This window comes from Vulpes lagopus, chromosome 1 (assembly GCF_018345385.1).
Source record: "Vulpes lagopus strain Blue_001 chromosome 1, ASM1834538v1, whole genome shotgun sequence".
Lineage (NCBI taxonomy): Eukaryota > Metazoa > Chordata > Mammalia > Carnivora > Canidae > Vulpes > Vulpes lagopus.
The window spans coordinates 148,554,649-148,578,871 of NC_054824.1; the positions used below are offsets into that span (position 1 = coordinate 148,554,649).

The 24,223-nt window shown below is 38.0% G+C and overlaps 1 protein-coding gene and 1 pseudogene across 5 annotated transcripts in view; both read left to right on the top strand.

Moving 5' to 3' along the window:
• Positions 1 to 24,223, top strand: part of AHCTF1 (AT-hook containing transcription factor 1) — a 79,156-nt gene that overhangs the window by 35,166 nt on the left and 19,767 nt on the right. For all 5 annotated transcript variants that reach the window (XM_041750515.1, XM_041750525.1, XM_041750542.1 and 2 more), the window contains 15 exons: positions 4,396 to 4,486; positions 5,687 to 5,776; positions 7,978 to 8,118; positions 8,794 to 8,898; positions 9,975 to 10,068; positions 11,690 to 11,813; positions 11,977 to 12,033; positions 12,750 to 12,896; positions 13,451 to 13,638; positions 18,263 to 18,407; positions 18,482 to 18,613; positions 19,313 to 19,463; positions 19,934 to 20,084; positions 20,403 to 20,495; positions 23,277 to 23,454. In XM_041750515.1, the coding sequence (XP_041606449.1) occupies positions 4,396 to 4,486; positions 5,687 to 5,776; positions 7,978 to 8,118; positions 8,794 to 8,898; positions 9,975 to 10,068; positions 11,690 to 11,813; positions 11,977 to 12,033; positions 12,750 to 12,896; positions 13,451 to 13,638; positions 18,263 to 18,407; positions 18,482 to 18,613; positions 19,313 to 19,463; positions 19,934 to 20,084; positions 20,403 to 20,495; positions 23,277 to 23,454 (1,887 nt within the window). The remainder of the gene's footprint in view (positions 1 to 4,395; positions 4,487 to 5,686; positions 5,777 to 7,977; positions 8,119 to 8,793; positions 8,899 to 9,974; positions 10,069 to 11,689; positions 11,814 to 11,976; positions 12,034 to 12,749; positions 12,897 to 13,450; positions 13,639 to 18,262; positions 18,408 to 18,481; positions 18,614 to 19,312; positions 19,464 to 19,933; positions 20,085 to 20,402; positions 20,496 to 23,276; positions 23,455 to 24,223) is intronic.
• LOC121475516 lies at positions 7,308 to 7,525 on the top strand (annotated as a pseudogene).

A 24,223-nucleotide genomic window follows, 5' to 3' on the forward strand; every position in this document is an offset into this window, starting at 1 on the left:
CAGGATTGAGTCCCACATTGGGCTCCCGATAGGGAGCCTGTTTCTCCTCTTTTAAGATTTTATTTATTTACCCATGAGAGACAGAGAGAGGCAGAGATATAGGCAGAGGGAGAAGCAGGCTCCCCAAGGCGAGCCCAAATGGGACTCGATCCCGGGACTGCAGGACCATGCCCTGGGTCAAAGGCAGACGCTCAACTGCTGAGCCACCCAGGCGCCCTCTTGATGTGATTCTGATGCAGTGTTTTGAGAATCACTGCTTTATTTGAATCCAGTATCTTCTGAAAGCCTGTGAGAAGGTTCCAAGTTTCTTTAAAATGAGGGTATGTGACTGGCTATTCTGTAGACTGTCTACCTGTTGCCTGCTTCCAGCCCTGTGTCTGACCACCCTTGCCCCCAATTTCTCTGTGTGTGGTCTCTCCAAGAACTTAGGCTGACTGCTTGGAGGGCTACCCCAACTCTGTTCTCACACCACTACCCTCTGTGAGTACCTGAGGACACAGTTTCCCTCACATTGCTGGGTCCATCACCTTTCCTTATTACTACTGTTCACAGATTTGGGTGACCGACCTGTCTTGCCCCACGATGTCTTCTCTTTTCTTTGCCCTCGAGTGATACCTTCCTCTGCTCTTTTAACAATCATTCATTGGGATCTGGTGATGATACAGAGGCAGAAAGTAAATGGCTGTGTTCCATCGTTATCCATAGATAGCAAGAATTTTCTTTTTTTCAGAAAGGCTACAGCAGTTTATGAGATTTCTTTATTTCATCATGAGTTGTATGGTCTTTTAACCCATCTACCAGGTGAGAGTTACAGAAGAATTGCTAGTATGTTGTGCAGAAGAGATAGATTTGTTCTTTATGTCTAATGGCCCAAGAATACGTTGAGGGTTGTTGTTGATAAAACAGCACAATCCAACTATGAGGCTGCTGATTTCCAGCCATACACATTCAGGCTAGTAGGTGTCCATTTCCCTGCCCTCAAGAAGACAAGTAGAAAAAGCACGAGACTCAAGATAGCTTTATGCAGCTCTGACTTGGGTTCATTAAAAGACCTTAGGTAACTCTGGCACTGGTGGCCCTACCTGTCCTTCTGTCAGGGACTGGACTGCCTTTCCCTGCCCGGTGCTCCAGGTGGGTGATGGCAGAGGACTTACTGTTCATGGTCTTCAGGGACTTGGGCAATTATGTATAAATAATACATGAATAATTTGAATTTAGAAAATTGGCTAAAGTGTATGAAGGCATGAAACTGTTGATATTTTGTTGACCATTCTTCGTTGTATCTTTTTTTTTTTTAACTTCATTCCTAGAACAGACCAAATTAACTATATTTTTTAGAGATGTATTTTTACATGTAGAGGTAAAGCAAAAAGAAAAGCAAGAAAATGATGGCTTCAGAAGGCAGGGGAGAGATTGTGGTTGTCATGGTGGACGGGAGGGTTGGGTGGCAGCAGACACAGGGCTTCCACGTTACTGCCAAATACTCTGAATCTAAACCTGAGTGGTAGTCTTGTCAGTGTCCACTTTGTAATCATTTGTTAGTTTATATATATAGTGCATGGGTTTTATGTCTACTTTTCTTTCATGCATCTCTTTATCCCTTCTTCATGTACACAAAAAGGAAGATAATAAGTGCAATTTATATTTTTATTGGCTGGTCAGTATTCTGTTAATTTCATATTTTAGGTCTTAACCCTTTTTTTACTGGGTTGGCTGTGGAAATCTATGATACATATTTACCATCTTTATTGTCAGTCTTCTAGATATCCCCCCTACTGTTTTCCTTGTGATTTGTTTTATGGTATCTTTTGCTACATACAAGTTGATATTTTTGTAGTCAAATATATTTTATAGCTCTGGCTTAAAAATCTAACCCTGGGGCACCTTTGGCTTAGGGCGTGATCCCAGGGTCCTGGGATGGAATTCCACATCCCTCCCTGTAGGGAGACTGCTCCTCCCTCTGCCTATGTCTGTGCCTGTTTCTCATGAATAAATAAATAAAATCTTAAAAAAAAATATGTAAGATTTAAATGTTTCTTTAACATTTAAGGCTTCAGTTTATCTTTGTGTGTCACATCAAAGGTTGATTGTTCTTTCTCCCAGATGATGAAGAGTCCAGCTGTGCTATACATACTATAGCTTAGAATGCAGAATATCCTTTTCTCATTCTACTGACTGACATACCACATTTATTTAATTTCCTGTGTCTGTCTGTACCGTGTTGTTTCTGGGTTTTTATTTCATCCCTTTAATCTCATCTAATTCTATGCCATTTTAAGATACTGCTTTAATATTTGCTAATGTGGCCCCTTTTTTTCTGTAGTTGTCAATTTATAGGCATTTATTCTTTTGTATTAATTATAAGATGATTTTATCCAGCACTCCCATTGGAACTCTTTTTTTTTTTTTTTAAGATTTTATTTATTTATTCATGAGAGACAGAGAGAGAGAGAGAGAGAGAGGCAGAGAGACACACAGGCAGAGGGAGAAGCAGGCTCCATGCAGGGAGTCTGACGTGGGACTCGATCCCGGGACTCAGGATCACGCCCTGGGCTGAAGGCGACACTAAACTACTGAGCCACCCGGGCTGCCCGAAACTCTCTTTGGAAAAGTGTTATATTCACATTGATTTTGGAGAGCATTGATATTTTTATCATCGTTTTGTCCAAGTGTAAATGTTATATGTTCCCATTTATTCAGGGTTGGTTTTCTATCAGCAAGAGTTTATAGTTCTAACAAATCTCATTCTGATTTTTATCCCTAAGTGTTCCATGGTTTTGCTCTTGGTTAGTAGAACATTTTTCATGTATTCATTTCTGGATGGTTATTGCCAGTACAAAAAAATGCAATTGATTTTTGTATATTCACTTAATATGTATTTAACCACATTAGAATTTCTTAGAATTTCAAGATGTGCAGTCATCAGCAAATGCAGACTTCTATTTTCTTTTTCCATTTTTTTGTCATCTTCTCACAGCATTTGGTAGGACCTCTTCAAACTGTGTAAAGATAATGGTACCAGCAGACATTCTTATTTTGTTCCTGATGTCAATGTAAATTGCTTTACTGGAGTCCAATTTGGGGTCATGCCTTTCTTCATTTTAGGGGAACCTTTATCATATTGTAGCCCCTCTATTCCTGTTTGACTCCTCTTTTTTCATTTAAAAAAAGTTTGAATAAAAATAAAATAAAGTTTGCTACTTGAATGAATGGAATTCAGATTTCTTGGATATTCAGTGTGATTTATAATGATTTTAAGTAACAGACTAAGACACAGCTATATCTTACAGTCACTTGCTTAAAATGTATAATTCCATAGTTTTTAATAAATCTCTGGGGGATGCCTGGGTGGCTCAGCGGTTAAGCGTCTGCCTTCAGCTTGGAGCATGAACCTGGAGTCCCGGGATTGAGTCCCACATTGGGCTTCCTACATGGAGCCTGCTTCTCCCTCTGCCTGTGTTTCTGCCTCACTCTTTGTCTCTCTCATGAATAAATAAAGAAAATCTTTAAAAATAATAATAATAATCCATGGAATTGTACACCTATCCCTACATTCAGTTTTAGAACACTTATTGCCCCCACAAAACCCCCATATTCTTTCCTCCCTCCTCCTCACCCCTGGCTTTTGATTCATCTGTTTTCTGTCTTCATAGCCTTCCTTGTTATTTATACGAATTCATCTGTGTTGTAGCATGTGTCAGTCCTTCGTCTTGTTTAATGTCTGTGTCCTGTAATGTCTGTAAGGAGTGTACGTACTGCAGTTCATTTATTCGTTCTTTAGTTGATGGGCATTTGACTTGTTTCCAGTTTGGGACTATGATGAATAATGTTGCTTCATGAACAGTTTTGGTGTGGCACGTGTTTTCATTTCTCTTGAGTGTGGAGTTGCTGGGTCATGAGGTGATGCAGTATTTAAGGCAGTTTACCAGAGTGGCTTTACCATCTTGCATCCCTACCATCGGTGTATGGGGATTCCAGGTATTCTGTATTACCACCAATACTTGTTACTGTCTGGCTTTTTGTTTATAGCCACCTAGTGAGTCATGATTTTATAAGCCTTTAAATGTAGATGTTCTTTTTTTTTTTTTTTTTTTTAAGATTTATTTATTTAGAGAGCATGCATGCAGGGGGGCAGGAGGCAGGGGAAGAAGGGAGAGAGAAAATCTCTAGCAGACTCCCCAGCTGAGCATGGAGCCCAATGTGCGGCTCAATCCCAGGATCCAGAGATCATGACCTGAGATGAAACCAAGTATCAGATGCTTAACCGACTGAGCCACCCAGGTGCCCCTAAACGTTTGTATTCTTACAGAACTTGCTATCTTTGAGTCTGTAATCAGATATCCTTTATCTTCATTTCTTACTATTTTTTCCCCCTTTTTTAAATGTGTGATTCAGGAAGAACAGTTAGAAGCTATATTGTCAGCAGCGATTCACACAAGTTGCCTGGGACTTTTGACTGGATGTATCAAAAAGTGGACAAAAGAAGGTAAGATGCTAGTTTGTTTTTTTTAAAGAATTTATTTATAATTCATGAAAGACACGCAGAGAGAGGCAGAGACACAAGCAGAGAGAGAAGCAGGGTTCATGCAGGGAGCATGTAGGACTCCATCCGGGAACCGCGGGATCACGCCCTGGGCCAAAGGCAGGCACTTAATCACTGAGCCCCCCCCAGGCGTCCCAAGATGATAATTTTTAACAAATAAAAAAGTACTTTTGTATTTAAAATTTTCTAAATTATTAATTCCTTTGGAGAGTTTAGTTAAACTTTGAGATAATTATAGTCATCTTGCTGTTTTAAGACATTATGTAGAGGGATCCTATATACCCTTTTATCACCCTCCCCCTGCAGATCTGGTAAGCCTCTGGTACAATGTCTCAGGACCCCCACATTGTCCCACACACCTGCCTCCCCCCACCGCTAAGCCCCAGGAGCTACCAGTCTGTTCTATACTTCTGTAATTTTCTCATTTTCAAAATGTTCAAAAATGAATTTATATAGTAGATATATAACTTTTGGGCTTGACTCTTGAGCAAAATTCTCTGGAATTCATCCCCATTGTTGTGTATCCTCTTTAAAAACACTCTACACACATTTTTGCTGAGTCATTTGAGAATAAGTTGAGGACATCATGTTCCTTGACTTGTATTTCAGTTTTTTTCCCAAGAATAAGAGCATTCATTACAAAACCACTTTGTACTTAAAAAAATCAGGAAAACTTTGATACATGCTATTATCTGATCTCCAGATCTGATTGGAATCTTACTAATCATGTCAGTAAGGTCCTCAGTAGCATTTATAGGGATAGGGAGTCCAGAATGTAACCCACAATATGCTTTACGTTTAGTGTTTATGTTCTTTTAATCTCTCTTACTCTGATGCAATTCCAGGCTTTTATTTTTCAAGAAATTGGCGTGTTTAAAGAATATAAGCCTATAATTTTCCAGCCTTTCAATGTGTTTGTTAATTTTTCCTCATAATTAGATGGAGATTTTACATTTTTCACAGCCGCACTACATGAAGTGATGTTCTCCTTGCTGTATCTCTTGGGCTTGGTACCAGTTTGTGTCTCTTGTCAGTGTTGATGGCATTGCTCAGTGTGGTCTCTGTCAGGTTTCCCCACTGGAGTTACTAATTTTTTTGTTTGTAATTATTCTCCCTCCCTCCCCATTGATATTTACAAATAAGAGCAACCAAATTCTGCTGCTAATCTGCGTTTTGTTCTTGAATGGACATGGAATAAAGTGGTTTTTACAAAAGAGGAATTTGACAGACTATGTAAGTATTACATTAAAAAATTAACCTTGGTTTATGTTTTATAAGTACATGACGATAATAACTTACTCATTTTGGAACTTGTAAACCATTTTTTTTTTTAAGGATTTTATTTATTTGAGAAAGAGAGTTAGCACAAGCAAGAGGAGCAGCAGAGGCAGAGGGAGAAGCAGCCTCCCCACCAGTCAGGGAGCCCCACACAGGACTCAATTCCAGGACCCTGGGATCATGACCCAAGCAGAAGGCAGACATCTACCCAAGCTCCTGAAAACCATTTCTTTTAAAGATTTTATTTTTAAGTAATTTCTATACCCAGTGTGGGGCTCAGACTTATAATCTCCAGATCAGGAGTCCCACGCTCTACCACTGAGCCAATCAGGCACCCTGACAAATTTATTTTTTTGAGCAAGATTTTGCAACAGATTGTTAAACTGGCAACATGTTAGTATGTCTGCAATACTGAGTTTCAGAGTTAAACCTTATCTTTGATCTTAGGAGATGAATTTATGAAGGATGCTGAAGATAGAGTTAGGAGAATGTGCCAGGTAACCTCAGAAGCTCCTCTGCTTACTCACTTTCTACTTAAAATATTTATGACTATAAAACAACTGAATAGGAGGGCAAAAAAAACCTCCGTCTTCTAACAGATGTCATCAGTCATTTGAAGTAATCTTTCTCCTTGACAGTCTTACTCGTCTGTCAAGAACTTTGAGTTTTGAGGTGTCCTATAAATATCAAATCCCATTTTATGCAAAAATGATGTTCAGGGTATATGATTGCCCTGTACATAAAAGTAAGATTTAAGTTCATTTAGAAGTATTTGTTTTTGCTATTTCTATCATGTGTCAATGATGAATGAGTAAGTGTTCTGTATAAATAAGTTACTCGTAGTAGAGAATCTGCTGCCGTGTTACTAGGAAGACATGGGGTTCTATGGTATTTTAGGCCATATTTATGAAACTTTTGAACATGAAATAATTTCAAGTATTTCAGTAATCGGTTAAAGTCAGGAACAAACACCTGGTATTTCAGAGTCAGGGTTAAAAAAATGTATTTTTTTTTTAGAGGAAAATGTCTTCAGGACTGGTTATGTAATTCATGTAAAAAAATTCAGATCCATTCATAAATTATATGCCTTTGTTATACTTTGAGCATAATGTGGTACTTCAGGTTTGAACCTGGTAACTTAGCCATTACTGCTGCCTTGAGCTTCATTACTGGTTAATGGAGTTTTTTTGTTTTTAATTATTAATTTATTCATGAGAGACATCGAGAGAGGCAGAGATATAGGCAGAGGGAGAAGCAGGTTCCTCAAGGGGAGCCTGATGCGAGACTTGAACCCAGGAACCCGGGATCATGCCCCGAGCTGAAGGCAGACGCTCAACCTCTGAGCCACCCAGGTGTCCCAAATGGAGTTTTTTTTTTTTTTTAAATCTAAATATAATTAAAATACAAAGTGTAGCATATTAAATGTATTGGAAGAAAAAAAATAAATGTATTGGAAGTAAAGGAAATCATTTGATTTGAAGAAGGAAGCTTTGCACAGTGGCAGTATCGTAGCCAATGAGGTTTATCCGAGGCGCGATTATTGCTAATTGATTTGAGGAAGGATTTCTAATTAACATCTGTTTTCTGGTTTCCAATTACCCATTAAATATTAATGTAATTAAATCTTACCTAAAAGATGTAGCCAATAGCAACTAAAATACCCATTTTTTCCCCAAAAAATGAATTTGTAAACTCATTGTTGAGTTTAAAATGAAAGGATAATCAAGTCTACAATGAGTTGTAACAAGCATACGATTTTATTTTAATAAGTCTTTGAGTCTTAATCACTTTTGAAGACTGGAGGTGGAAAAAGTGCTTATAAAATCATCACAAAACATCATGGTACATAAAAGATCTGATATGAAAGATTTCTCCGAGGGAGAAGCATTTAATGATTAGAACTAATTTCTAGTCAATCTCCCATTGACTCTCCATCCCCTTCTTCTGATCCCATTGTTCATTCTGTCTTAAAAAACTAGGAATTTGTATTTGTCTCTTCTGGGTTTCTTGAGATCATTTGCCATTTCAGCCTTGTTTTTGTAAATGTAATGTGTAGTCTAATTCTGTGATTAATAGGAGTTTGAGAAATCTTGTTTGTGATTTTAAGTAACTCAGATGTATTGTGTCAGAACCAATCTTGTATTTTATCCCACAAGGTACACCACTGTTTGATGGTTCGTGTCGATTCATAGACCCACAGACCATACAGTCTCTCCAACAGTGCCACCTGCTTCTCAGCAACCTTAATTCCGTCTTAAACTGTTTTACCACAGAAGCCCAAGAGATCACCGAGAGAGGTGTGCTGTTTATCTTACATGAATGAGTTAATTTAGATTTTACTCCAAGAAAGAATAGATGTCTTAGATGCATCATTGTGCAAAGTGCAAAGAGGCCTTTTTAATTTATTTTTACTTACTTATTTTTAAATGGAAACCACAGAACATTATTAGATGTGCCATGAGCCCATGCTTATACAAGCTTGGGAAATTTGATGGTTAAACTTCCTGTTAAGGTAGCGTGTATGAACTTCTAGTAGAGTTTTGAATTCTTTTTTTTTTTTTTTTTTGAGTTTTGAATTCTTAAATATAAATTTTTATTCACAGAAATCCTTGTAAATGTTTGTCTCTGTTTTGCCATTTAACCAAGATTGCTAATTTCACTTAAAAGCCTGGTTTGAACAACCTACATTGGTATTACTGTACTAGTTTACATTAATGTCTACATTTGACTTCTGAAACTAGGTAAATGGAAATGTAGCTAAGGTGGAAGCATGTTCACCTAAATTGCCTAGTCAGTGAGTTACTTAGTTCAGCATTTTGGAGGTTATTTGTTCAAGCTAAGTGTGTTTAAAAACCCATGTATGCTGTTAAAGGTCACCAGATAATTCGTTTTTGAGAACTGTCCAGTGTTTTGATTTGTCGTTTGTGGCTGATAAATTGAACATTACACAGCTGGTGTTCCACTCTTCACAGGTCTCATGGACTTACACAAAAAGTGCCTGGTTACCCGGCTCATCTGCCAGTACACGCAAGTGGTGCTTTGGTTCTGTCATTCTGGGCTTTTACCAGAGGGCTTAGGTAAAACATTTATTGAATCTATAGATGCTAATGGAAACGTTCTTTAGTCTCTATCATTTGGTTGTTGTACTTTTCAGATTTCCTTTCTTCTGCCACCTCTCACATTTTCTTCTAGTCTTACGTTCGTTCTTAGTTTGTATCTCAAGTGCCTTGCCCTATGCTTGATAAACAGGCTTTCCATACATGTTTATTGTGCCAAATGACATGAAAGAATATTTGACAAAACGTAGCTTCTAAAAAAGGGCTCAGTGATATCATCAGCTATAATTTAGATCCATTCACCTGTGGGTTTTATACTCTGATCTTTTTCTCCTTAAGTGTTCTCTTAATATGCTTATTGATCAAGATGATTTGCCATCAAGCAATATAATTTCATCTGTTCTCTCTTCATCTAATAATTCATGCCAATACCAAGAATCAGAGAATTTGACTTTTGCTGTGTCTGTTTAGAACACTTTTTTTCTTTTTTTAAGATTTTACTTATTAGCATGAGCAGGGAAGGGGTGGGGACAGCCAGAGGCAGAGGGAGAAGGAGAAGCAGTCTCTCCACTGAGCAGGGAGCCAGATGTGAGGCTCAATTCTAGGACCCTGAGATCATGATCTGGGCCAAAGACAGATGCTTCACCCACTTAGCACCCCAGGAACCCCTGTTTAGACTTCTCAAGCCTCTAACTTCTTATATTTCCAGGGTGCACGTTAGATTCTATTTAGAAGTGCTTCTGTCCCTGTTGATCTTATTCTTTCATTATTTTCTTTGGTTTTTACTTAAATAGTAAATACTGCTTGCTTTTAGATTATCATTTGAAATTAAGGGAATGATTAAGGAGTGGAATCATTTCTGCAATAGATTTTCCAGAATTTTAAGCCAGCATCCTTGTTTTTTTATGGACCATCATGAGAGACTTTTTTCATTTATGTATCTGTTAATAAAGGGCCGTATATTACTTAAATTTGGGAAGCCTGCAGACTAAACATCATGCAATTATAGTAAAATATTAATGTGGGTAACTTTAGGTATTGTTGGGATATTTTAGAAATATTACTGACTTTTTTCCCAACTCTTAAAAAAAATCTAGATGATGCTGTGCAATTGTCCAGGTTGTACTACAACTACCCTGTAATTCAGAACTACTACACCAGTCGTCGACAGAAGTGTGAGCGTCTAGCAAGGTACCTTCCAGAACTTTCTAAAACCTGTAGAAGTTGCTTTTGTAAGAAGTGATTGCTTTATCAGAACAGAATTCATCATGCTACAGAAAGAAAAAAATGTGTGGAATTCTTAAGTGACAGAATTTGTTACCAGCATTATTTTAATTGTAATGTTTGCCTCTTTGCTTTGACCTAATGGTTATACCTTTATTTGATAACTTGAGTATGGCTACTCAGTATTTCCTAACTAAAGTAGTTACCACGATTGATTAGAGGAGATTCTATCACTTAAGCAAGTATTTTTCCTGAGGATTCTTACTCTGAAAAGAACTAATAGTTCCAGTACATCAAAAACCATGAAGCATACCACCAGTTAGGCGTTTTACATTCTTTATGTTAACAGTTGCATTTCAGTGCTTCAACCACTGTTTTCTTTGACTTATTTTCTTTGTTTCTCTTTTTTAAAGTATATGAGTATCAGCCTCATTGGTTCCTTTGGAATAAAGAAGCAGAAGTAATAGAAGAAAGAGCAGGGTTCTGTCTCTGGAATTAGATAGCCTTCTTCCTCAAGTGGGAGTGATACTTGTAGAATAGCCTGCAATGTTGAGAGCAGTGGTTCACGAATGCAGAAACCAGGAGTGTTGTCAGAATCACCCAGAAATCAGTACTTAAAAGGCTGTGCTAGGTATAATTTGGTGTGTGGTAGGTTTGGGGCTTTAGAAGAAATAATCTTGGAGACTGAGCACCGATTTGAGAGATTTATGAGACATTATTTTTACAGATTTTCTTTATTTGAAAGGAAAAATGTATGCAAGTTGGGGGGACGGCAGAGGGAAGAAGAGAGAGAGAGACTCAAGCAAACCCCCAGCTGAACATGGAGCCTGACAGGGGGCTTGATCTCACAACCCTGAGATCATGACCTGAGCCAAAATCAAGAGTTGGACCCTTAACTGGCTGAGCCATCCAGTTAGTTAGTTAGTTAAAATATGCAGTTAGGCATATTTTAAAATTCTAGATCTGTTAGTTCCTGAGTGTGTGTCTCTGAATGGGTTTGCTATGCTTTCTAATCCTGCTTGTCACATAAGTTGCACAGTCAGTATAAAGAAAGATTAAGTAGTGGATGCAGTGCTTGACTTGCACAGGAAGCATAGGAAGTAGGAACTGCTGCTACCCTGGTTGTTCTTAGCTGAGGAGGCAGGGACAGTATCTGCCAACCACCTTGTGGGCACTCAGTGATAAATTTTTTGAAGGAATCCGTAGGCTCAGAAGATTCTCAAGTAGTAAAATGGAAATCATAGCCCTTTGACTTTGAACTGCAGCATGTTTATGCTCGACCAGCTGCCATGCTCTTGTGCAGTTTGCTGTGGATGGTAAAACCTAGCATAGTCTTAGGCATCTGGCAGCAGGATCATACTGTCCCCGGGACCTGACCTTTGCACATGGGTTTATTGATGACCAAGCCTGAGGCCTTAGCAGGGTTCATCTGATTCTTAGTGACTGGACTTCACGTGATACTAAATGGGTTCCTGTTCTCAATTCTCTTCTTTTGATTGTGGGGATCGCTGAGGGTTTGCTGCTTATCGTTCTGATAGTAGGAATTGACGCAAATATTGAATAATCCTAAATGTTGCCCTTTTTGCAGAGGGAAGTGGAACCCGGATTGCTTGATGATTGACGAAATGGTCTCTCAGTTAGGAGATGGTGTAGAGAGGTTGTGGAAGCGGGATGAAGGCGGCACGGGAAAGTACCCTCCCTCTAGTCTGCATGTACGTTCTCCACAACACGGGCCCACATGAGGACCACAGGGCTGCCCAGGGGCCGCGGGGGATGTGCTTAGCTGCATTTTTCACACCTGGCACTAGGCCTGGGAAAAACAGTGTTAGTGAATTAATATATAAAACACACTGAATTTTTTTATCCCTTGTATAGGCACTGCTTGACATATATCTACTGGACGACGTTACTGAAACAAGCAAACATGCTGTTGTATCCTTTAAAACACTGTCAAATGATTCATGTATTACCCAAATCAAAATTTGAGAGTAGTAGGAAACTTGCACATCTAGTCTAATCTTAGTTTCACATTTGCAATTTTTTTAAAGGAAGGTTAACCCAGGGTCTGTTAGTTGGGTTTAGATGGTCTATGGCAGACCTGTTACCAACAGTGGCTCTGAAACATTGCTGGCCAAATGATCTTTCTTAATGAGGTTAACTTACGTGTTCCCTGCAAATACACGATAAGTTAGCTTAATGTTACCTTTCTCATTGAGTCTGAGCCCAGCGGTCTTTGCGGTATTTTTGTACTGATATCTGTTTCTTAATGTAAAAATGTGTCCTATCTGTCATTCATAATTTATAAGACAATACATTATGTGTTTGCTTAAGCTGCTGGGTTCTACTGTGTACCTGGAGTTTTGTGTGTAGCTCTCTTTAGTTTGCTAGTAAGTTACTGACTAGAGGAATGAAGAAAGTGGACTTTAGTTCATGTCCTTTGCGGTGGTACTTACTGTTGAGAATGAGTGAGGTGGTTGTAGGATTGGCTGGACCCACATTTAATAACACTGCTATACTTGGATATCTGTTGTTGAATCCTAAAAGTGGTCTCTTCCAGCCTCTTGCTGCTGTAGTCTGTTCCTGCCTCATTTAAATAGATACATAGGATATTTTCTTCTTGATATTGTCCTTAATTCTCTTTTTGAAAGACCATTTATTTGTTGCTTGATATTATGTATTCCTTTCCAAACAAAACAGATTCTTGCATTGAATCATTTCCCACTGCCTTTGCCATTCCTTGGGGCCAGGTGAAACTTATTCAAGGGTTTTGGCTGATAGATCATAATGACTATGGGGTAAGTCTGCTCACTTAGAGTAAACTTTCATAAAACATTAGCATTTCAGAAGGAGTGCATAGCTGTGGATTAAATGTGACATTCCAGATATGATATAGTCTGCTTCTGCAATAATTTACAGTGGACTCAGCTCAGCCAGTACCTTTACCAAGCATGATCGTAGCCAGCGAGTATACAGAGATGGAACAGTTCAGAATCCCAAGTCCTATATTGCCTAAAGACGAAATAAATAATAAAAAATTACTAATAGTGCAAATACAGTGATTGCTCTGTTAGAGACACAATTGCTGTAGAACACAGGACTTGGCATTGATATATGAAGTTGAAGGCAGAAGGATTTTACATAATAGCTTAATGAGGCCTCAAAAGAACAGGGCTTTTGATAAGGCTTTTATTTAAAATAAAACATATTGTGGGTTAAAGTAGATCCTTACAGGTTATATTTAATGTGTTGCTTCTGACTTTTGGATTGCCTGTCTTTTTAAAGGATAGCTACTTTGTCTAAATGCAGCACGTTATATCTTCATTTATTGCTTTTTGTGTCATTTTTGCAGAGCGGCTTGGATCTTCTGTTTCACCCAGCTACCGTGAAACCTGTGTCATGGCAACATTCAAAAATTATTCAAGCCTTCATGAGTCAGGGTGAGCACAGACAAGCACTCAGATATATTCAGACAATGAAGCCTACAGTGTCGAGTGGTGATGATGTTACCCTTCATCTCACCGTTTTGCTTTCTAATAAGTAAGTACATATTTTGAAAATACTGTCAAATTCTTGATCACATATGTTTAACAAAGTGGAATTGATGAAACGGTAGCAATATATAATATCTTGCTTTGGTTGCATTGTATAATATTCTTAGGATTCTTTATTTTTCAACATTAACAAAAATACAGAAAACCTTTTATCCTAGAATAGGATGAAGAAAGAGTACCCTTGAGTAAAAGGGGAAACCAAACTGAGATTTGGAATTATATCTGTTGCTAATTGGCAGTGTTGGATAGTCCCATGTGGGTGGTTCAGGGTTAAGTGTGCTGAAGAGAAGCAAGAGATATAGAGGAAGGATGAAGTCCTATTGAGTTGTAAAATCAGATTTTGTATCTTAAATTGAACTGGATTTGAGCACATCCTATCTTTTCATTGCTTCTTTTCTTCTCTTTGCCATATTTTAATGTTCTCTAATCAGTATGATATGTTTGCCATTTATATTACAGCAGTATATATTATAAGTTACTACAGTTATTTTATTTGTCATATATGACAAATTAAATGGCATGATTGGAAATACAGCAATCTGGGGGTGCCTGGGTGGCTCAGTCAGTGAAGCGTCTGCCTTTAGCTCAGGTCATGATATTAGGTCCTGGGATCGAGTCCACTTTGGGGCTCCCTGTTCAGTGGGGAGTCTGCTTCTCCCTCTGCCCTTTCCCCTGCTTATGCACACTTGCTGTCTCTCGCTCTGTCTCTCTCTCTCTGTCAAATAAATAATCTTTTTTTTTTTTAATGGAAATACAGCATTCTGATTATTGGGTTTTCTTGTTAACCAGATTAGTTGGGGAAATTACTTGGAGCTAATACTTCTTAGTAAGATTGGAACTGTTTATACAACTCAGTTTGTTTTTTTGGTCAGTTCTGTTAGTCATTTTTATATTTTTAGAAATTGGTTACTTTACTCATCTGAGATTGTCGTTTATGAACCAAACACACCACTCAGTTTCAGCACTCTGAAAATAAGTTTTCTTTATTCTCTTGGGTTAAACAGAATGTATTTCTGAGAAGAGAGGGTTGAACCTCTAAAAATTTCAGATAGAAGAGTTCTGTAGCGTAATAATGAGTTGGCTAGATAGGTAGAAACAGCCAGTGTCCTCAAAAGTAATGAATTAGGAAGTACTTGTTGAAATGAAATAACTTGGATTAGCCATATGTCTTTGGCTAGCTGAATAAATCTGGAATGAACAGAAGAGCAAAAAGAAATTTAAAGAAGCTAGCCAGTGATAAAGGTTTAACAAATGGGTTTAGAGTCCCAGTACTGGGTAGTCAGGCAGCATGTAAATTATTTTCAGTTGCATATAAGCTGCTTGCTCTACTGACTTGAAAGAGGTGGTACTTGATCACTAATGTTTACATCAAAAAAACATGTTGGAACCTCAGGAAAACATATTTGAAAGGTTGCTTGGTTTTCCTCTGTGATCCTGTTGTCCTTTGATTCATTCACAACGTTTCTCTGATTTGCTAGATCCTCATTCCCTTTTAGCCACAGCAAACATTGCATGTTAATGTTTATGATAATGGGAACGTGTAATTTCTAAACCTTATTTCTAAGTAAAGGCTCAGTTATCTAGTCTTAAGAAAAATAGCACCATAAAGTGTCCCATAGAGGAGTTGCAGAAGTAAAACCATAGAACCACCTAAAATAGCATTTGTTGAGATTGCATGGGTTCTGATTCGGTACAGGCATATCTCAGAGATGCTACAGGTGCTGCTCCAGACTGCTGCAGTGAAGCGAGTCAAGGAATTTGTCTTGTTGCCTCGAGTGTATGAAAGTTATGCGTTGGTAGTGTATTTATGTTTACGTAGGAGTGTGTGTCAGTCTGTCTTTTCTGATGTATTACCAAGAACAACCCCCGTGCATTCCTTAATGAAATGACTTTCTAGCCTTTTATCAGTTGAAATAATTTCCTTATTTTTTCCCACCATCATGGTTTTTTTTAACTATAGGAAGCAGGAGAGTAGTAGGAATTTGGGGGCTTTCTTATTTTTAAAATTTATGTCAGTGTTGGCAGTGGAGTAACCTTCATCTTCTCAGCTCTTCTGAAGAATTTACCCTTCACGATGACAAGCTGTTAGGGAGCTTTCTCTTCCCCAAAAGTTCGTAGTAGTGATCACAGCACATCAGTGATAGAAGCAACTCCAGGCTTGTTTTGGGCAGCATTTACCTTTCAGCATCCCCCCCCGCGCCCCTCCACACATAGACTTTTAAAGTCCAAATAGCACACTCTATGTCTTTCTGCAGTATACTTTTTTCATCTATTTAATTTGGGCTTTATTTCATAATAGCACAAAAAGAGCTTCTTTATTCTTGACTGTCACATGGTAGTTCCTTATGATGTACAGTATTTATTTAACCCGCTACCTTGAGTGAACATTTTAGGTGTTTTCCAGCCTTTGCCAGTTTAACCACTGCCTTAGGAAACCACACATTTTGCACAGGTGCAGATTTAGTTTGTAAGATGCAAAATCCTAGAAGTGGAATTACTGGGTGAAAGGATATTTGCATTTGTCATTTTGGATAGCTAATGGCATACTGCCCTTGTGAGGGTCAGGCAACTTTAACCCTATCACCTTAGGCTGTGCCCTTCAGTTGATACTTATTCATAAAGATGCTATTTCCTGCTTGTGATTTGCCCATTGTTTTTTTGTGTGTGTTGTTGGGATTATTCTTCCTAACTTGTTAGAGCTCTTTATGTATTAGGTATATTAATCCTGAGATTTTTCTTTTTCCTCTTGTTTATCATTTGTCTTTTTTACTTTGTTTTATGATGGATTTTGTTATGCTGAAAATTATGAAGTCAGATTTACCAGTATTTTCATTTGGCTTTTGTGGGTTTTTTTCACTTCAGTGTCATTATTTTCTAGTTCTCTCATGGTATCTACTACCACTTTTACGGTTTTTGTCTTACCATTTAGGTATTGATTGATCTGAAATTGATTTTGGTACAAGCATTTCTAAAAGAAGATTTCAGTGTATACAAAAATAGAATAGTATAGTATGGTAAAGGTGGTATACATCTGTCCTAAATCAGATTCAACAAATAGCAAGATTGTGCCATATCTACTTCATCTATGCTGGGTTTTAAAAAACTGATGGTGATAGGTTCATTTATCCTTCTTACATATTTTTTTATCTACAAATTGTTATGCTCATTTTAATACTCCCATATTTTTTATATAGGAAAAAAATTACCCACCCTGCCTAAGATACTCAGGTTTATAACAACCATACTCTCCTGCCTGTCCTGGTGCACGGAGAAGTACAAGGCAAAAAAAGAGAAGTACAAGGCAGTTTTAGATTTTTAGGCAATACCAGTAAATGTGTTACTTATCTGGATTATTGACCTTTTCTAAGTCCTGCAGAATATGTAAAAACATTCTAGTCCCAAAATAATAGAATTAACAGCTGGCCCTGGCCTGTCAGCAGAGGGAGCCCTTTTCTTCCCTGAGGAGCTTTGTATCCACAAGAAATCTGGGAAGATGCTGCCAGAATTTCCTTCCATGCACTTTCATGCTGAATATTAATTGGTATGACTATGTTTACATATTCTGTGTTTCTTTTACGTGTTGTTTATTAAGAAGTCTTTGTGTTGGTATTTGTGACTTTCATAACTATAGCTAAAGCTTTTTTATGAAGATACCCATTGAAATAAAAATTACCTGTTGACTTTGAATTAGGTAAATGATTTTTTTTTTATTTTAAAGGTTTTACTTATTTATTCATGAGAGAGGCAGAGACATAGGCAGAGGGAGAAGCAGGCTCCATGCTGGGAACCTGATGCAGGACTTGATCCTGGGACTCCAGGATCACGCCCTGGGCCGAAGGCAGGCGCTAAACCCCTGAGCCACCCAGGCATCCCTAAATTTTTTTTTTTTTTTTTAAGAAAACGCCTGCCCTGATAACTCCTGTGTACTTCTTGTTTTTATTCTAGCACCCACCTCAGCCCTGAAAGTTATTCTGACAATTTTAGTTTATCTCTTTCAAGACCTTTAGTTACCTAACTAAATAAGTACGTAAACATCTACAGGCTTTGTTTATTGTTTGGTTTTTTTAATACTTAACAGTGTCATGAGAAACACTGCTTTGTTTGATGTCTTGCTGCCCACGTAGTTTGTAAAACTACTGAACTTAACCCATGTTTTCTGATCAGATCTTGGTTACAGATCAGTCACAATATTCTTTTACTGAGCTATGCCTGTCACCGTCCCATAAACACACTGTTGCGTCTGTAAGTCTTTGCCAGCTTCCTGTCCCTCTGCTCTCAGGCTGGGTTCTGTTTCCACAAGAGCCGGCTTTTCTCTGTCGCACCACACTCTTTGTCTTCCATCCAGACCATATTAGGTTGTGTCTTCTAATTCCTGGGTACTTACTTTGCTTTCCTGTTTCACACTTAAAGGATAAAGAACAGCATCACATGAAGTCTTCTCGTTGAGATCAGCAAACTTCACCACACAATGATTAGCGTTTACTATCAGCTCAGAGATTACTTTGCGTTACAAAAATGAGGTGTCGCTGAGATTCTGTAGGTGGATCACCTGTTTTGAACACTTCAAACCAGCTTTTCTAACACTAACCCGTGCTAAACGCTGGTTTCAGGTACATGGTTGAGGCCTGGACTTTCTTGCGACAGCACTCCACCAGTGTGAATGTAGAGGCGCTCCTGACACACACGTATAAAGTCTGCCAGGAAACGGGCCTAATGGAGGACTTGCTGAAGCTGCCTTTCACAGACCTCGAGCAGGTAATGACTCCCCGGTATCACCTCATCAGAAATGGAGAAGTTGGTAGCTTACAAGTGCTTTTGTTTCTTCCTAGGACTGCTTGGTGAGATTTTTGCAGTCCAGCACCAATGTTCGGAATCACGAGTTCCTTCTGGTTCATTATCTGCAGCGTGCCAATTATGTCTCTGCGCTGAGGCTGAACCAAACTCTGAAGACAAATTTTTCGGTATAGTGAAACTTGTTTTGTTGTGGGGGACAAGAGGAAAGGAAAAGTGGTTAACTTTGTTGTGTTAGAGTTTGTCGTTTGGTGACCACTGGCTTCTCTATATCCTTGAGCTTGGAGAATCCTCCTCTTACCTTCTCTAGCATGTGGGAAAGAGGGCATTATTATTTACCTAATCCTCTTACACATGCCATTTCTACTTTAGATAACTGCCCACAGTCTTGCCAGACTAATCACTCAGGGGGGATGAGAGGAAGAAGTGGAGGAGCAGTGAAGGTTACATAGTATGAAGAGCATGGCCTTCGAGGGTCAGACGGATTCTTTTTTGCACTCTGTGCTTGGAACACATTCTCTGAGCCTTGATTCCTCATCTGTAAAGTGACAGTCTCTATTTGTGGGGATGTGCAGAGGTGTGTCTGAGCTGACCTGTTGCCTGACATATGTAAATGCTTGATAAATGATAACCACTGTTTTTATGTGGTGAAGACCCGAGGCTTGGGGGTGGAGTGGTTGGGAGGGCCTTATGGATGGGTGAGGACTGATAGTGCACTCAGAAGCGTGTAAGAGGTCCTTGGTTTGAAAGAATGGATACAGAGAGGAGGAAAACATTCTTAGGTTTTCAGAACTATGTTTTAGATGGTAAATACATAAACATGGCGCTTTTGAAGATTAAATTTTTACTGATTACGTCACGTTCAATAGAATGATCGTGATCCTCGTCTGCGGGAAAGATCGGAGGTTCGAAATGCTATAGTCGAGCAATATGGGAAAGTCCTTCCTAAAATCCAGCGAAGATTAGCCATTGAACAAGCTAAGCCTTACCATCTGTCCACATCACCAGTTCTTCGAGAAGGTAAGATCTAATAGAAGACTCTCATGAAGTACTAGGTGAGAAAGGACATTGAGTGGTTACCTTCTGAAACCATTGTTACCTTGTATTTAGCTCATTTTTGCTTTCATTCCAGTGATGCTTTTATATTGGCCACTCTACTCCTTCTCCTTCCAGATATAAAGTTTTCTTGAAAGTTCTTATAGTTGATTTTCAGCATAGAATAGAATAAAAGCCCTCGTTTTATTTCGCTTGGACACTTCCATCCAATTTTTAGAGAATATAGACAATAATTTCAACACTCCTAAAAACCCAGATTGTTACCCGTTTTTGCAAAAACCCGTTTTTGCATAGAAATGTTGCTGAACTAAGTATAACCTGTAACTGTTGCTGATCTTGTGAGCCCTGTGTCTCAAGTCACTCTTTCATACTCATCTTCTAGTAAAATCCTGGTGTTAGAGAAGAAATTGAATCGTGCAGTCTTTGTTTTACAGTTTCTAGACCCCAACCATTATCCACTATTACAAAGCAAGCTGCAACAGGGGCTGTGTTAACAAGATCTGCTTTCATCAGTAATGTGTTATCTAAAATTGGAGAGATTTGGGCATGCACTGGACCTAAAGGTGGCAGCTCAGCCTACAAGAGGTATGTTTTCCTCACTCCTGTTATGGTCTTGCCGCTTGTTCATCTTTCCTTGATATCAGAAGCAGTCATCAGCCGTCCAGCCTTAGAGTTTATTAGTTTTTGTAAAAAAGGAAAAACTCCTATGTTGCCTGTTTTTATTGTAAGAACATTTTTTTTGTTTTTAATTTAAAAGCAATTGTGTTTATTATTTGTAAATAAGCAGAAATATACAAAGTAAAAAGTGAAAGCCCTCCTCCTACCTGATCCTACCTTCTTAAAGCATATTTTGATACTCTCTGTAGTATATACTCAAAAGTTCCATTTTTATTTTCTTTGCAGTCCTAGAAGAGAACCATCTCCTCTCCCCCATCCACAAGTGCCTGAGGCATTTGTTGGAACACCAATTTTAAAAGCATCACAAAAAATTTCTAGGTAAGACTTATTAGTTAAATCATTTTAAAGTCACAGTGCTAGAAAACGATTACACTGTCATTTTTAATTATTTTTAAAATTTTATAGTATTTTAAATTTTTGAATGAGTTTATACTGCTTTTAATTTTTTTTTTTTTTTTTTTTTTTTTTTTGCTTTTAATTTTTAAAAAAATAATTTGGAAAGTAGTACAGTAATTTTAGGAAATTTCACACCAGCTCCTAGCCTACTTAGAATTTTGGCTTAGAGAAAAGAAGGAAACTTTTTTTCATTAAAAATCATGAGCAAAAAGTAAATTGTTAACTTAAGTTCTTTAATATCACTTCCTTGTTGATTGATCCCTGAATGAAGATTATTTTTATAATTCATAACTAATCTTGGTCAATTCATTTAAACTCTCCTGTACAGCAGAGTCCACTAACATGTGTTCCATGGCTTCAGATGCAGTAATACTTGGACACCTTAAACTGTGATAATAGAAACATAGTCAAGTCGAAGTTTTGCATCCAGGATGCAATTGTGATTGTTTTGTTTAAGAATATTGGATAGTTGCAAAAGATGTTGGTGTCCTCACTAGCAGAGAAAACAATGTCTTAGTGTTTGATTCTTTGTCTTTAACATCAGGCTCCTGATTGTTGTAAATTTGATTGTTGACATTTTATCAGGAACAAAATCACATTATTATTTTGGGAATAAAATGATCTGAATTTATAATAGAATGGAATAAGGTACTCAGAATAAATTAATAATTTACAAATGGTTGGCACCAAAGTTGCTTAGAGTGAGCGTATTTTTTTCAAAGCTTAAAACGGGGTTTTCTCTTTGGGGGAGGGGAGTGGTTAGATTTAATTAGGTTGAGATTGTTTTCCTTTAATTACCAGGAAGATTATTTCAAATGAAAGTCATTATTACTGTCATTCTGTTTTCCTAGTAGTAGTTCCATTTTTTTTCCCCCGACAAGTCCCTTTTTCTCAGTCCCTTTGTGCTTTGATAGATCGGGAATTCAGGAAGGGAGTAATAATAAAAGTTTTCAGAAGCATGACTAATGGCCTCAGGACCTAAAGAAAAGTATTTTGAGAATCCTCCAAAGCTATGGTGAACTCAGATTGAAGAAAGTCAATTGAGGTGTGAATATTTATTTTTATATAAATCATTCCATTCCCTAATTCCGCTTTGCATTAGTGGGTAATAAGTAAACTTAATGGATTGTGACTAGTATATCTTTAGCAGAGGCGATATCAGTGGGCACTGCACATAGTAAGGCTACATGCTGTTTTGTGCAATTTATGTTTTGTGTACGTGTATGATATGAAATGGATTACTAATGTGTGTCATGCTCAAAGATTTGTGGAAATCCTAAAACCTAATGCATGCATGCAACGATAATTGTTTTAGTGTAATTTAAATATATTGAGTCTCATTAGTAGAAGAATTTCGTTTTAACTCAGTAGGTACCTTTGCTGGACGGGCCCTGCTTTTGAAAAGCAATCATTATAAATGAACACTTTGGAGATAAATATTAGCACAGTGTAAGGCACTTAACAAAATACCTACATGGGCTAATTCAGTATAAAAGTGAGCAGATGGTTTACAAATACAAATGAGATAGAGAAGGAAAAGAATTAGAACCAACAATAGAGAGAAATGTCTAATGGCCTGATTTTTTTTTTTTTTTTAAGATTTTATTTATTCATGAGAGAGACAGAGAGGCAGAGACACAGGCAGAGGGAGAAGCAGGCTCCATGCAGGGAGCCCGACATGGGACTTGATCCCGGGTCTCCAGGATCACGCCCTGGGCTGAAGGCGCTAAACCGCTAAGCCACCAGGGCTGCCCCCGATTGGATATTTTTGATTTGGTGGAAGTCTCAAAGCTGTGCCTAGTATAGAATAACAAGCATTTAAGGATTAAGGAAATGCTTCCTGTAAATATTTCCCACTGGGAACAGGTTGGGTCTTAAAGCACACATCTGTGATCTGCGTTCATCTGCTATCCCAGTTGTGAAATCTTATTTGAATGTAGAGGACAAAAGGATAAGAAAGGCACAGCAGTGGGGACCAGAACATGCTGTACCTTTCTGGCTATTCTCACCTGGGCCAGAGAGTCATTTTGAGGAAGTAAAAATATATTGTTTTTATTATAGAGAATATAACCATAAAATAGACTATTTATTAGGAAATTGGGAAAGGAGTGACCTATGCAAATGGTCCATCAAAAATTATAATCTGAAAATTTCACCTTTGAATTTAAATTCCTTATCTGTTAAGTTTTTAAACTATTGGGACTATGCATGCTTAATATAATTTATCAATGAGATTAGTTTCATCATTTGTATAAACTAGTCATCTAGGACATTACAGAAAACCATTCAGAATGTGTAGGCTCCATTTTGTCATTGACCTCATTAGTTTCAAAAACTTCTGTGTGTTGGAGTTCAGTCTTCTATTTCGATAGAAACCATAAAGGTAAAGCAAACCACATTCATTATGTACTTCACATGTAGATAAAAGGAATTTTTACATGTTCATAAAAATGAGCTATAGCAAATGACTTTATCAGTGAATATTGGTAGAAGGGAATATTGGAGGACTACAGCATTTGTTGTTGCCTAGAATTCCTAATTTTCATTAATATCCTTGACTGAATTTACAATTTCATGTGGTAACTATATTTACCAGCGGATATAGAAGTCAAATTACATGGCATAATGAGTTTTTTGGGTTTGTTTTTTCACCATACCTCAGTAAATTAGTTACCCGGATCTCTCTTTGTCCTGTGATTACAGACCACTGGATTTGGTCGTTCATCCTGTGCACCAGCCTTGTCAGCGTTTGGGATTTATTCAGCAAACCCCCAAAAGATCTCCTTTATACCTAGCATCCAGTTCATTGTTCAAAGGATCACCTCACAGTCCCTCCAGGACGCTAGAATTACGTGTACTTGAAACTCCTTTTGTAGTGAAGGTGAGTATTACATACCTTGCATTCATAGTGAAGCTAGGGGATTCTTTTCAAGCAGCAAGGCAAAATAAGCTAGCTCTGGCTAATGTCTCTGGGGAGTTGACAGCTTTAGGCCTTCTTTGGGGGTGTTACCTTTCCAAAATATTGATTGTATTTTTACATCTTCTTAAGTAGGACTTTATTACTAAGTTTACCTGTAGTGCTAATCTGAGGTTGTACTCAAGGTTAACAATTATCTTGTGTTCTGAGAGTAACCCAGATCTCTGGTTATTACTGGTTGAAACCTTAAATTAAAACCTCTGAAAAAAGCATTCACGTTCTTGAGTTGCTCCACCACCACCACCAGTTTCTTCTCCCATGCTGCTGTTTCTTCCTTCTTATGTCAGATGCTTTAGTTCTCAGGTTCCTTTTTATTTATTCTCTCCTTTGATGAAACTGCACTGTTACTCCTTCTTCCTAGCAGTCTATCTGTCTTAAATTCCTTTTCCTTCACCATCTCTGATAAACTATTAAATGGGAAACCATAAAACTAGACTTGTGGTGGCAGGGAGTGGGCACCTTTTCCCCATCCCGTTGTCAGAATGGTTTCAATCTGTTGTGTGCTGGCAACTTATCCAGTGTTCTGGATGGAGTTCTGGAAGTACTCCACCTTCATTTCTTTCCATTGTTTCTGGATAGTCAGTGTGGAGACTGAAGCCAGGGGATTCTTACTTTTCAAAGTGATTAAAAGATAGTTCAACAAATGTCAGTCCTAAAATAATTACTAAAAGAA